At 44.7% G+C, this 15,137-nt stretch overlaps 1 protein-coding gene across 4 annotated transcripts in view; it reads left to right on the top strand.

Annotated features, from left to right (window-relative positions):
* Positions 1-14,905, top strand: part of tiam2a (TIAM Rac1 associated GEF 2a) — a 95,637-nt gene extending 80,732 nt beyond the window's left edge. For all 4 annotated transcript variants that reach the window (XM_037071850.1, XM_037071851.1, XM_037071849.1 and 1 more), the window contains exons 16-27: positions 3,072-3,293; positions 4,798-4,866; positions 5,894-6,019; positions 6,529-6,637; positions 8,826-9,005; positions 9,280-9,398; positions 9,953-10,061; positions 10,816-10,874; positions 10,990-11,092; positions 11,355-11,448; positions 12,361-12,515; positions 12,795-14,905. In XM_037071850.1, the coding sequence (XP_036927745.1) occupies positions 3,072-3,293; positions 4,798-4,866; positions 5,894-6,019; positions 6,529-6,637; positions 8,826-9,005; positions 9,280-9,398; positions 9,953-10,061; positions 10,816-10,874; positions 10,990-11,092; positions 11,355-11,448; positions 12,361-12,515; positions 12,795-13,474 (2,025 nt within the window). In that variant the 3' untranslated portion in view covers positions 13,475-14,905. The remainder of the gene's footprint in view (positions 1-3,071; positions 3,294-4,797; positions 4,867-5,893; positions 6,020-6,528; positions 6,638-8,825; positions 9,006-9,279; positions 9,399-9,952; positions 10,062-10,815; positions 10,875-10,989; positions 11,093-11,354; positions 11,449-12,360; positions 12,516-12,794) is intronic.
* Positions 14,906-15,137: the final 232 nt, after the last annotated feature.

The raw sequence follows: 15,137 nt of genomic DNA, 5'->3' as shown, positions 1-15,137 counted from the left end.
GTGTTCCCAAGCATCTTATCAGGCATATATGCTCCTCCATCAGCTCATTTGATTGTGTGTGAGAGACGAACATGAGCCCATATCCTTTCAGTGTGTGGGTGTGATGAGAATTAACTCAGCACTCTGTGTGTGTGTGTGTGTGTGTGTGTGTGTGTGTGTGTGTGTGTGTGTGTGTATTACCAGATGCACACACACGTTTCTAGAGTCCTCAACAGGCCTCCTTTCCTCTGGGTGCCTGTAGCTGAAATAAACAGCAGACTGTTATCTGTCTCCACAAGGCTGCTCTCCCTGTCTGGAGCCTACCGGTGGGCTATTTGATGAATATGTTCCTCTGATATCCTTCAACCTCTGGTTTCTCTTCTGGCAATCTGGTCCTACGTGCCTGCCTGGCAGAATTTGGAGTATTCCCAGCCTGTGTATCAGTGAACGAAGGCTGACTAGCACTGTGCTTGGCTGCATCACGAGTGTGGAAGTGTATTTCATGTTCTATAATGGCATAGTGTGTCAACAGCTGTGGTTAGATGGGTGATTCCTTATGAGCTCCTTTTTGATTGAGATGTGTTTTACATGCTTCATGAATGTTAACATGGGGGATTAGCAAGTAGTGAAACAAGTATCCGACACAGATAACATTAAGAGTAGGAGTATAATCCGAGTGAACATTTCTCCTCTTGATAAGGGAAAGTCATCATTGGGTAGCTGAATTTTATTCATTCAAGTTCATAAAAACTGCTGTTCATTGATCTGAAGCCAAATTCTGAGGCAGTTCAGTAAAAAAAAAAAAAAAACAACCTCTGATCAACACATTTCAATTTCAGGCTTGAATTATGAACTGCCGGTTAATCATGCCCACTTCCTGTCTTAGCACCACCCATTTCTGGTTTTAGACTTTAGACTATTCTGAGTACGCAGCTGAGCAGTAATGGATACAGATGATGGCATACTTGGTTGACGTGCAGTCAGTATCTGTGTTTAGTGCCATTTAGCAAATTCTCTCATGCTAGCACACTAAAGTAAAATGGTGAAACATTATACCATCATCATGTTAGCACTGTCACTGTTAGAATGTCAGCATGTTGTTTGCATTTAGCTGTGCCTAAGTACAGCTGAACAAAGCTGTAACCATTAATGGATCGTGGCATGTATTGTCAACCCATTCAGTGTGTGTTAACAGGTATTAGGTATGTCCATTTGCAGTCTGTGTGTGTCCTGCGTTCGCCAGTGAGAACGCTGGTACCCCCACCAGTGCAGAGGGAGACATTAAGTCCCTTCATAATTATCATCCCACATTCGAGGAGCTCTGGAGTGGAGCGCTGCCGTGGGTGGTGGATCACTTGAAAGAGGCTTAGCCCAGACGTACATGGAGGACACGGAGAGGCATTTTTTCCCCTTCTGTCTCTTTCTTTCCTCTCCCTCACACAGTCCATATTGAAGCATCGCAGGGGCCGTCTCTGGAGTGACCATGCCATAATGAGCTAGCTGATGAGTCGCAGGTTTATTAATGCAAGCCTTGATTGTCTGTGTGCTCCTTGGGAGTGGGGCGGTGGTGGTGGGGTGGGTGGAGGGGGGTTATGGGTGGCAGCTCACACCAGTTTCACAGCAGAATGACTCAGACAGGCTTTCACACACTGCTCATGAAGTGTGTACGTGTGCGTATCGATGCCTGCAGTGTCACAATGAAGGGTGTATTGATCCATGCGTGTTGCTGTACCGTCTTTAGCAGTGGTCTGCAGTTAAATGCTTGCTCATGGGATACACACATACACACATGCTCACACACACTCATACACACATACACAGGAAGGCGCAGAGTGCTGAGCAGCTGTTTTGCCTGGCATCTTGGCCGTCCCACCGTGCTGTGTTGCTGTGCAGCGGATTGGAACCTGCTATTACTGGCACTTATCATCCGCCTGCTGATGCTAGCGACTGGCCACAGATTATAATGCTACATCATGTAATTCACTTGGAATAAGGCAGGCCGGTCATCATGAGGCTATTTTTAGCAAGGAGAAATCGCACAATTAATGGCTTGCAATGTACTGTCTAGCAGGGCTTGCTGCAGTGTTGTACTTGAGTAGCTTTTCAGGTAAGAAATTTGGACGGATTCTTAATAAGTGCACGTATTTACTGTGGCGCTTGAGAAGCATATTCTATGCAGTGACAGCCACAGTGTAACATAGAGAGATGGGGAGGTTTTTCTTTCGTGGCTCCTTTTTCATTTTTTTCTATATATCCTAGGGAATAGAACAGAGAGGCAGATAATGGTTCGTTTTTTTCCCCCCACAGTTTCTCACAGACTACAAAATCCTACCCGCCACAGGCACAGCTTCTCAGTGTGGTGCCTACAGCTGATGTTAATTTCCCAATCCCGGGGCAATCCAGTCCAAAGTAAAGTAATGCGGATTATCTGTTTCCGTCTATAAATGGTGTGGCGGTGTGACTTCTTTGTAGGGTCCCTACTTATTAAAAAGTACAAAGCAGGCTGGAAGAAATTTATATTTTTTGTGAATGAGCAGATGTATAAAATGAGATTCTTAGCCCCTCCCACACATCTTCTAATACAAACAAATACATATCCACTTAGCATGCCCTGGCATTACATACTGATGTGACACAAAGCTGCACAGCTGTCCATTGTGGATTCAAAAGAATTATGTAATGTGTTGTAAAGCTATCTGCTGGTCTATCCAGTTAGTCTTTCAAGATACACTGTAAAGTCTTTGATGCAAAGCCAATTAGCATAGAGTGCATAACTAAATCTGTAGTTCTCACTCTCAGTATACCTGGGGGAAACACAGGCCATGTACAGTGTAGAATTGTATACATCATTATTTGATACAGCTGTGGAGCTGATATCATTAGTGGTGAAAAGTTAGATGCGGGGGGTAAGTGACTGAGATTTTACATTGAAGAAGTCCTTGAGAATATATTTCTGCGCACATGCATGTCTTTGAGTGTGTGCGTGCCGTACAGTTACTTATAACGAGTGATCCTCCTTTCATCTAGCTGGCTGTTATAATCCCTGAGCTGCCTAACCTAAATACACCCCTTTCTCTCTGTCAACCCCACAGAGCGTGGACACAGTGTGCACTCTCTACCAGTCCTTCCAGGAAGGGACGGGCTCAGGCCCAAGGGATTTGATGGACGACACCAAGGAACCTCTGCCGAGGCAGGGAGGGGGCGCCACGGGAGAGGCCACCCTGCTCAGACCCTGTCCAAAGCACATGAGCGCCACTGAGAGGTTACGCAAGGTCATCCAGGAGCTGGTGGACACGGAAAAGTCCTATGTGAAGGTGACACGTCAATGCTTTGACTTCTGTCTTATGAGAGTATCTTGTAAGAAGCCATCATGAATATTTAATTAAACTCGTCCTCGTACTTTCTTAAGATTCATAAATCTGTTCCACTGTCACATTTTTTACTCCTTGATTATAAAATTATAGACTCTTTTTTTTCCATAAAAAAGCAATTCCTGCCAGAAATCCACATTATCAAATAAAATGAACTGTAACTGACAGCCGCAACATCCTAATTGAAAGTTTTTTCACTGTTTTTCCACTTGATACCTCTGTCATATCTGTACTGTAAGTATGTAGCAGGAGCCAGCAGCTTCTTAGCTTAGCTTGAAACGGCTTGCCTGGCTCTGTCCTGAGGTAACAAAAAGTGCCTATCAGCACCTCTGCAGCTCACTAATTAGCAAGTTTTATCTTGTAGAAAAAGTACAGCGTAAAAACAATGACAAGTTGTGTTTTCATGGAGCGGTTATTTGGCCTGGGGGCAGTTGCTACTACAGGAAGCTACTGCTATGAAACAATATAGCATACAGCCCGGCTGTGAAATGGTGAATTGTTAATTAAAGATTTTAGAGAACAAAAAAAAGAAAAAGAGAGATTACATAGCAATTATTGTGGCTTGTTGTGACTGTAGATGGATTTTGTTATCTTGGGGTTCATCGTTTTCCAGACTTTATGCTAAGCTAAGCTAACCAGCTGCTGGCTCCTGCTGCATATTTACTGTACCTACATGAGTGTTCTCATCTAACTCTCAGCAATAGAGCAATTGTGCATATTCCCCCAAATGTTTAATTTTTGCTTTTGATATAGAATATTAGCTACATGGGACTTTAATATAAACAAAGAACAGAAAGAGAAGCTGTTTCCTGTGGCAGCGTTAGAGCTCCTCCTCCTCCTCCTCCTCCTGTCTAGCCTTATTTATCTTCCTCCCGCCCAATCATTTTGCTGCCCTCATGTTTTCCAATTCGACCTTTTCCTCCCTGGCGCACATTAATGAGCCACATTCATGATCTTCTTGGCTCGACACTTGTCATTGCTGGCATTTTTTTTCCCCTTTCTTTTTCTTCATCTCCTCATTTTTTTACGAAGTCCCTTTTCCCGTGCACTCCTCTGCTTCAGCCGGCTGTTGATTTGTAATTGAGGGAGGAGATTGTCTTCCCAGAGTGCCTTGATGCGGGCCTGCTCGGCCGTATCCATTCACCGCCAGCGACTGGTTGGGGAGGGGACGAGGCGGAGGAGGAGGAAGCTCATAAATCAACCTAATGAGAATATCCCTGCTGATACCAAGACAAGCTACAGCCACATTAAAGTAAAGGGGGGGGAGATAAGGGGAGATAGTGGGAGAAGATGGAGGAATGAGGTGAGGGACTGTGGGAGAGAGGCAGTTGGAGGTTATAAAGGAATGATCTGATGATGAAATGGATGTGAAAGGACTCGCAGGTTAAGGGAAATGTTTACATTTGATTCCTCATCACTGACCTTCATCTGTCTCTTTTGTGTGCAGGACCTGACCTGTTTGTTCGAAATCTACCTGAAACCCCTGCAGAATGAAACCTTCCTCACACTGGATGAGGTGGGTGGTGCGTGTGTGTGTGTGTGTGTGTGTGAAGCATGGTAAACATGGTAAACATGAGAGGTGTTGTGTCCAGAGGCGTTCCTGGGAGGTGTTGAAACTGTGTAGGACGTCAGATTCATTGAGCGTTTATTACCCAGAGGTGACGTCGATGAACTCTGCTAGGCTATATCTCCCTCATTACCACTGTGAATGGCTGGAGGACAAATTAGCATTCCCCTACAGTGACCTTCTCACATCCCGTGGGGACACACTGATAAAGGCTAGCTTAAGAGTAAACCCACCCTTTAAGCATTCACCTCGGATTAATTCACATCACAGGATAGCTGTCCGCTGATTTCAGAGCGCCTTTTTCATTAAGGAAGTGTGTTTTTTTTTTCTTTTTTTTTTTTTTTTTTTTTTTTTCGTTTCAAAGCATCAATTAATATGTTGACATGTGTTCCTGTGATGACAAACGGCAGAGGCTGTGGCATGCTAATGACCTTAGCGCTGCCGTTTTCCAGCCCTGTGTGCAGCACCGTGCCAGGCGTGACCTCAAACACAGGATGTCCCTCCCAAGACACACTAGTCGATAGGCCACTGAGCACTAGGGCAAATTAAAAGGCCATTATGGGACAGTGGGACGTGTCCAGACACAAAATGGACGGGGGCGTGTTGGCCCGCGAACGGCTTTTAATGAAGGGACGGGTTGACTCTGTGTCAAAGAGGGTGTGTGAGGCAGAAGGAGTTTGCAGGTGTGTGTGCTCTACTTGCAGCAGGGCCATATCGGGTCCCTAAGTGCCTTTGTCAGAGATGGAGCCATCAGAGTGGAGGTTTTATAACACTCCAGGGTGTCTGACTGACTGTTATGAGTTACAACCTGCCCTGGCTCTTTTTTTCTTGTAAATTCTTATTCCTTCACTCTCTCTCTCCCTCCCCTTCTTTCTCTGCCATTTTCCTCTCATATATCCTTATCCATCACCTTCCCACAATTCCATACTACCTGTCCTTTCTTCCCCTCTTTCTATCCACTCTTTCTCCTACTCAGATGGAGAGTCTGTTTGGCAGCTTGCCTGAGATGTTGGAATTTCAAAGGGTCTTTCTGCAGACCCTCGAAGAGAGGATCGCCTCTTCACCTGACTTTAGCACCCTGGAGACCCCCTCACAGTTTAAGGTGAGTTGTACGCTCAGTAACATATCAGATTATTGATCGAATGTCCAAAGATTCAGTGTAGATTCCATGGGCGTGAGGATACAAAACAATGTCATTCTCAAACCAGGTGATTTTAGCGACTGTTCCAAAGACAGGCATGAACTTTGAGATCTTGAGGTTTATAAATAATCGAGGCAGTGTGACAGGAGCGATGCCGGCTGATATATAGGCTTGTCATGACAAGGTGTGGGGTCTATTGATCGACGCAGTGGTTCACTGGTGGGATTGTGAGCTGCTGAAAGCCAGTGTACTCTAGAGAGTTAGGCGAGAGGGAGAGAATAGAGGGGGCACTTGAATAGTCTCTCATGAGAGGGAGGACAGAGTCATCTGGTCATGACTTCACATGTTCGCACTCTTTCATCCTTCCCTGTCTGTACCCTTTTGCCTTCGTGTGGCATCACACTCTCTCTCTGTCTCTGTGTGACACTCATCCCGGCCTTTGTTTTTCCCCTCACACCGTCTGTTTACAGAAGCTCCTGTTTTCTCTCGGGGGTTCCTTCCTCTACTACGCGGACCACTTCAAGCTCTACAGCGGCTTCTGTGCAAACCACATCAAGGTCCAGAAGGTCCTGAAGAGAGGTACGTCACACATCTAAACGCACACATGACAGCCAACTCCTACTGCATGACGTGAGGCCAAGAACTAGAATGTGATAAAAACATCTGCAGCCGCGTACTTATCCAAAACACCCCACACCCATTTTAAATTCATCTTCCTTGCACGTACGTTGCATCAGAGACACCTCTTGGCACTCTCCGTTGAAGGTTTGGTCCTCTTCTCTTGGGAGACAAATCCATTATGTACGAAAGCAAATGTCCCACAGTGAGGCAGCAGATGAAAGTGAGGTGAGTGATGCCTCTCCACTTCACTGCAAAGCCTGTTCCACCTCAAATATTATGAACGGACTTGCTTGCTCAAAATAAAGTTAGGAGAAGCAAAATCCTCCACTTCCATTTTCTATTCCACAATTTTCTAAACATTCAAACATATTTCCTGTTTCAAAAACAAATGAATTTTAAAACAAATATGGTTATTAATACGCAGACTTTGGATAACCTTGCCCGCATAAGGCAGATTTGCGACCATGACAAGCCGAGAGCCCCAATAACTCCTTGCGTCCCCCTCAGCATGTGACAGAGTAGAAATTTTAAGTTGATTAATGCCCACTGAGACGTCGGCCTTTCTGCCACTATTTGGGAACGCTGCCCAGCACCGAGAGAAATGTAAGAAGATTGGCTCCCTTCGCCGACTTGGAGGGGGATTGGGGCGGGCAAATTGCCCCCTCGTGCTGCTTAAATCTGCCCCATTACTAGAATTGTGTGGGATATTCCTCGAAGTAAGCAGCGGGATGAATTTTTGATAGGATTAGGAGAGAAACACTCAGGAAAGGTCTGCAATGGGTCAGAATTACCTTGAGGAGAATAGAGTGTGGTAAACAATGTTAGGAGAGCAACACTGATGTATGATGGAGTAGTGTGCAGTGTTAAACATTTTGAAAAATGCAGAAGATTATGTTTAGTGATATATCATGCCACCGTCAGGCTATGGAAATATATGTTGCTGCAATACTTAAGGAAGAATATAAATATTAAGATATTTTCTGGGTGTGGCTTTTTAAATTTAGTATTATATGGTCAAAAATGACTGACTGTCCTTCTCAGGGAGATCTTGGCATAGTGATTATTCTTAAGTCCTTCAGTCTGCAGGCAATGCCAGCTCGGCACAAAATGGCTCTAAACGCCTGAGTCGAGGGAAAAGATGCCAGGCTCAAGGTACTTTACTCCACTTTACGGGAGCTCAGACACCGTGTTCTTTCACCAAAGCTTCAAATGGCACGGTGCAAATTATTGTTGTGATTGCTGGTGAGGCACAAACTAATATAAGGACATGTAGCAGAATAATTGCACCGTACAGATAAGGATAGCCAAGTGTAACGAGCTGATAGCTGCGCTGAGCACATAGTTGGCTCAGCGGGACGCGGAAACACCCAGTGCAGTCTGGTCACAAGCAGCTGATCCAAGGACACGCAGAAGAAATCTGTGGGAGTCTGTCAACCCTTTAAGTAATTATATGCCCGTCTCTGCCATCTTCATTACCCTCCTCCCTTTCCCCATCATGCCAAGGGCCCTGGGTTGCCTTAGTTTCTCTGTTTATTTGTCGACTTGTTAATTGCCTGCCAATTACTCTGGGAGGTGTCGATGCTGCTGCCTGTCTGAGGCTGGGAGTGCTATAATTAATACTTTAATGGCCCCCCTCAGTAAGCGCCGTGGAAGCATACTGCTCAGGGAAAATGTCATCACCTTTACAGAGGGCTCACTCTGTATTATACCTGACATTTCACAGTACACTAAACTGGAGAGTCCCAACTCGGTCATCACCATGTTGTAAATTAGAAATGTTTTCTATTTGAGTAACATTCACTGTTCTGTTCATTTCTCTTTTTAATGATGCGTTGTGAAAACACCTTGTCTTCAGTTTATAGGGATTCTCAGAGATGATGCGCTGAGTAAATAAATGCACATTAACCTAAATGCTGCAGTGGTCATGGTATGTTAAGGGGAAGCCCACACTACCCCCTGCTGGAGACAGCTTATTGCACCGTGATTCTGCACTGCTCAGCACAGGATGACATTAGACTGAGTTGGGCATGTATGTATGAATGAGGCCGTCAGAGTACACAGCCACCAAAAGCAAAGAGGGTAAACTGCTGAAAGATTCATAACAGACTAATTTGTTCAGTGAATGCAAATCATTTGTGTTTTCCAGCCAAGACGGATCAGGCCTTCAAGGAATTCCTGGATGCGAGGAACCCCACCAAGCAGCACTCCTCCACCCTAGAGTCCTACCTGATCAAACCGGTGCAGAGGGTACTGAAGTACCCCCTGCTGCTCAGGGAGCTGGTCTCCCTTACTGACGCTGACAGCGAGGAGCACTACCACCTCACTGGTATGGAGAAGAGTACATAAACATTCACAGATAAAACATACACACCCACACACACGGAGAGGATGTGCTAAAAATATACACCATGTTCGCACTTTTGTGTCACGTGGTCATGCCATCATGCATTGGAATGGAAGTGACGGCTTTTTGCTTTACGAGGAAAAACTTGTTGTCCCGTACACAATGATCGCAACAAATCTGCTACCGTAATGTAAAACACATATACATCTAAGAACTGTTCCCTGTTAACACTTGGTTTTCTTCTTCGCCCCTGCAGAGGCTCTGAAAGCCATGGAGAAGGTCGCCAGCCACATTAATGAGATGCAGAAGATCTACGAGGATTACGGCTCCGTGTTTGATCAGCTAGTTGCCGAGCAGACCGGCCACGACAAAGAGGTAGAAACAGATTTCATAATCAGATTTCTGATTACCAAGCAAAGTAAATATATTTGAAGTTGCTTTTGGTGACTTCTGTCATGCACAGACTTTGACAGGACACCTGGTAAAGTACACGAATACTCAATGCTTATCACATTAAAACAGCATCAATCCAGTTAACTACGAGTACATCAGAGTGGAGCTGTTGAGTCCGTGTTGTTTACGCCGTCTTCTGTGCATTGCCTCCAGGGACTGAATACATTTACAAATTGATGGAATATTTAGTTGGTAACCACGGCATAAAACATTCAAAGTGAATGCTAAATAATGTTGTCTAGGGTACTGTATGTTTTCAACGCAAAGAAAACCCTCTCGAATACGAAACAGATTAAGGTTTGCTTGGAAAATCAGCTTTCTTTGCATGCACAAACACTAGATTGTAGTGTCTGTGGCGTTCCATTCATGCACACAGTAGTTAGTATGTATCTCACACAGCAGTAAAAAGCCAAAAGTCTGGCTTATTTTTCTTCCTCCTCTACCATCGCTCCACTGTCTCTCTCTCTCTCTCTAAGGTCACAGAGATCTCTATGGGAGAGTTTCTCATGCATTCCTCTGTAGTTTGGCTGAATCCGCATCCATCGCTGGGCCGCATGAGAAAAGACCCTGAAATGACTGTGTTTGGTGAGTCTGCACCATTGACTGTATAAATAGTGGACTCTGTCTCAGGATCTTAAAAGTGAAGCCAGTGCTGAAGTGCTTAAAACCTGCATCCTTTCAAATGGCCAGTAGCAGGTGACTCGTGGTCTCAAAATGAAGCCTTGTTTATATATAAGTTTTATGAAAAAATGACCCTACTTGATTTATTACCTAAGTAAACAGTTCAAATCAAATAATGGTGTGAGTTGGAAGTTTCAATTATTTCTCAATAAAGCATAATGTTGACAATAAAATAGACAATAAACTTGTAACTGACGAGTCGCTACCATGAGTGGTCCTCTGATTCTCCATCAGAATTCGGGTCATCCCTGGTCAGAATTAGTTCCGTTCACACATATCCTACCCTTGATATTGTCCAACACTGTGTTGGCTGCTATTCCTATGAAATCCACATTGTTTTATCTCTTAGGGGTTTAGGGTATAAATGACCAAATGGAAGACAATTTTGAATATATTATCATTTTTTAAATGTCATGCATGGATTGTTGCAGTCAAAGTTGAATCAGTCCAAACATTATTTTACTGGGTTTGCTGTGCAGCCACACAGAATTGTGTCTGTGGTAGCGCTATTTCAATATTCGTAGCTGTAGCGCTGATGTATGCTTTAAGGCTTCAAGCTGGCAGCTAAAATGCTTCTGTGGGTTGCTCTCCTTCAGTCGGGCTTTCCCCAGGAGGCAATCGCAGTCAAAACTAAGACGCTGATATGTTCTCTCACCAGTGTTCAAGAAAGCGGTGATATTGGTCTACAGGGAGAACAACAAGCTGAAGAAGAAGATGGTAAGTCTAGTGTCTCTTCCACTCATTTACATCTCATGTGCCACAAATGGTGTCTCTGGTGTGAAACGTCGCATTTTTCTCTTCTTCCGTGCGTGACATTCTCTGTGACGACCAGACAAACCCCCGCTCAGCACTTTCTCACGGAGATCCGGACCCCTTTAAATTCCGCTGGCTCATCCCGCTCTCCGCGCTGCAGGTCAGATTGGGAAATACTGCAGGTAAGAGGCCGGCACACTGCCACATTATCCACACTAAATCACTCACAAAGTACATCCACTAAATCTTTTGTTCTTTCTCCCCCTTCATATTTCCCCACACACACCCCTAAGCTTATTCTCCTCGCCCACACACACACACGCACGCACATCCTCTGGCATTTCTAGTCAGCTCCCACCCTCCCTCCTTATCGCCTTCTGAAACCATAAACCATATTTGGACTGTGTGATTAAAAGCCTCTCCTTTATTTCCTCGCTCTCCCAGGAACAGGCACAGAGAGCAGCTGCATCTGGGAGCTGATTCACTCCAGGTCTGAAGTGGAAGGCAGGCCAGAGACGGTCTTCCAGCTGTGTAGCAGGTTAGAAGTTAAACATTCAGGTGGAATCAGCAATGAGTTATTGTAGTGTGCACTCATGGTTTCTATTGGATCACATTTTCCACACCAGTGTAATTGCTGAGATCTGGGGGTTCAACAGGGTGAGAATTAGAAGCACGCAAGCCGATCATAAGCAAGCATAACCAAGGTGTGATAAATTAGCAACATCTTGTAAGTTCTTCAAACCTACTTAAAATGTTGTTGGTACATTCACATCCAACCTCACTGAAGTAAAGCTGAATGAAAATAGGTGGAGGCGACACGGAAAATATGCCATTTCTGTTCGTGCTGTCGATACCACTCATATCTGTCTGTTTGACATGAAGCTGCAGCTGGTTAGCCTAACAGAACAGACAAAGGAAACAGGGTAAAGCCACTTGACAGCCACTGTCCACAGTTCTCAAATTCCCCAAAGTTTCAAAGTAAACCTTTAATGATGATTCATAATACCGGTAAGACAAAAACAAGAAAATATTCTCTAGAAAACAGAAATGTTTCATTATCCTTTTTTGTTCATGTTGCATGTTTTCATATTTTATTCAATAACTGAATAAAGCCATTTTTGTTTTCATATCATGGCTCCAATAGAAAACATACTAACTATCTGCTAGGCATTTCTTCCCATGGATCCTATTTTTCGTGTTGTATTAACATTTGACAGTATACACTGTCTATATGGGGACAGTGGCGAGAGTGAAGCCTGTGACCAAACTGGTAAATTCTCATTACGCACTGTGAAATTGGGATCACTCCTAATGAATTAAATCATCCATTTCACCAGGGACACAGTGGAACTCTCTCACCAATCCCCTTAATCTATGTTTAGCTTTGGATATCAGGCTTAATATACCGTGTGCTCATGTTACGATGGTACCTCTGCTGTGTCCTCCTCAGTGTGCCAGAGAGCAAGGTCAACATCATCAAGGTGATCCGCTCCATCCTCAGGGAGAATGTGAGGAGGAACATGAGGAGCGAGGGGACATTAGAGAGGGGCTGTAAGGAGCGCCTGGCACCCCTTCGCAGCACCCTGCCCTCCTCTGCTAGGCTGGGTGAGTCTTCACGAGTACCAGGCACTGTTTGCTGGGAAAGTTTCCTCTAAAACATATCCACATAGGGCATAGGAGTGGTTCTTGCTTCTCTAGTGGTATTTAACCTTTAAGGTCATTCAGCTCTAAAACTCAACCGTGCAACACTTAGTATGCGTGTACTTTAGAGATGATCGTATCTTACACTTTAGGTCATAAAATGCTAAAGGCGGCTTATGGTGCAAGTGTTGTGCTCAGATAAGAGTGGCATTTCTGACTCCCATCTCTAACATCTGTTACCAGGTTCCTCCCGGGCTTCCTGGTTGTGTAAGCAGCCGCTTGGAGATCTCTCGGCCCAGGCCGGGAATCCCAAGCTGGGGCCGGACTCAGACGAGGGAAGCCTGAGCAGCGGAACCTACAGTCTGTCCGGGGCTCCTCCACCTTGTGCCTCCGACTCACAGAACTGGTCTCAGGCACCCGGATCCAACTCGCAGCCCCGCTCCACCTCTGCTGTGAAAGAGTCAGACATTTTAAGCGATGAGGACGATGACGGCTTTAGCGAGGGGGGAACGAGGAGAGACAGTGGAGACAGCAGTTCTCCAACTAGCGCCATTGAGGCGCAATTCCTCCAACTCCAACTGTCAGAGGATGCTGTGTCGCAATGTGCACCAGCTCCCTGTGTTCAGCCTGAGGGGGTGGGGGACACTCCAGAGACCCAACACAAACTGAGAGGGCACTTCAGCGCTGTAAAGAGGAAGCCCAACAGTTTCAGGCGGAGCCAGGGTGCCCTGTTGAACATGAAGGCGCACAGCAGGTCACTGGACAGCCAGGCGGATGCAGCGGCATCGTCAGCTGTGGTGGACTTCAACACGTTGCTGGAGAGAGAGTTCAGTGTCCAAAGTCTGACTTCTGTAGTGAATGAAGACTGTTTCTACGACCAGACTGAGAGCTGTGCCATGGACTCTGCTAACACCACCTCCTAGTTGGGGGCTGGATGGACAGAGCAGAACTTTATTGTGCTCAAGTCAAAAGTTGGAGATGCTGAGCCCCTGTGGCTCTCTGCTGGCTCTGCCAGGGTGGTGAAGCCTTTCCTCAGCTCGGAAGTGGGTTTAGTAAGCCACACACCTGCCCGCTAAAAGTCAAGATGTAATTGAGCTGGTCTGATGGAAGCCTATTGGCTCACGGGCCCACTTTCTCCCCTCAGAGAGGCGCAGAGAAGTAATTTCTGTCCCAATGATAATGACTGCAATGAATCTGTCAAGCACTGATGCGTTCCTGCGGTCTCCTCAGCTCTCTGGGCTTTGCCTCGTCCCGACAAACTGTTTGAGTGACGTATTCCATCCTAGTTTCTTTCCCCTTGCAGTTTTTTTTTTTTGTTTTTGTTTTTTGATCCTTTCTATGAGGAACAGGAGAATGTCATTCATTTCTGTCCTAAAAGTCCTCTGTCCATACGGAGCAACAAGATACTGAGATGTATCAAGTTCAGTTTGTTGAGTCCTTACTGTGGAGGTCCAGTGTTCAGGCTTTGCTAAATATTAATTTGTGTTTGGTTTCGGAGAACTGAACCACTTATTACATATTGCATATTGTTGCAAATGAGCAGGCACTGAGTGAAGGCTTCCACAGACGAGATCCACCTGAAGAGCCCTGGCGGTCAAGCCAGACTTTCCAGAGAAGAGATGACATTGGCCTAAATTAAACACTTTTGCAACTAAGCCTTTTTGCTGCATTTTGTGCACTAAAGTACACTGTTTGCCTATATATTTGAAATATTTTTTATCTGTACAGGTTTTATGTAATTAATGTTTTTATTTATTTATAGGTTTGATTATGTATATCTTAGCAAAGTAACTTTTTTTGGGTGAAGGCTTGAACTGCTTACCTAAAGATTTGGTCTGTTAGTAAAGATATATATATATAAAAAAAAGAGGCGATACAGCTTGACGGTTTTTTCCCCACTTCAGTTTAAACGGAGCCTACTGGTTTTGTTGGTTGTCTTTCGCTGAAGATTTCCAGTGTGTGCACTGGAAGGTGTTTTCTTGAGATCTGGCTGCTTAATTGAACGATTTAAACCTGCAATAATGTTCAAACACCAATGTTTCTCTTTGTTTATCTGTCTGTGTATATAATCTTTTCTATCTTGGAAGCATTTATGTATTCTCTCATACATACTTGACACTGTACAGGTGAGAAACAAGGCAGGAATTTGCAATAAATGCAGACAATATTTTTGTATAACGCTTTTGTTTGCCATAGCAGAAAGTACATGTTAAGGTACTTTAAAAAAGGCCAACTAGTTCATTCTTTACCTTTTTTCTCAGCTCAACTTTACATGCCTTTAATGCTAGCATACCAATGAATGTGAATGCCTATTCTTATGGAATTGTTTTATAAATAAAAGTTTTATCTGTGAATGACGCCTGGAGAACAGTGCTTTGAACTCTCAGTTCAGCTGTCAGTTCAGTTTCATACATCCTCTCTGTTCAATTGACGGGTAACGCAGAGCTGGGGAGTAAAGTGTCTTATCTCAGGCTCCGTCCCTTGACTAGATTTGCCACCGGTCCCTGATCAGCTGTCATAAAGAAACGTGGAAGTCTGTATCCTGTTATTGGAAGAAAAAGGTATATCCTCAGTAGAATACATAAT

Source organism: Acanthopagrus latus, chromosome 16 (assembly GCF_904848185.1).
Source record: "Acanthopagrus latus isolate v.2019 chromosome 16, fAcaLat1.1, whole genome shotgun sequence".
Taxonomy (NCBI): Eukaryota; Metazoa; Chordata; class Actinopteri; order Spariformes; family Sparidae; genus Acanthopagrus; species Acanthopagrus latus.
The sequence above is the reverse complement of the archived record's forward strand: the minus strand, read 5'-3'. Positions and strand labels throughout refer to the sequence as shown.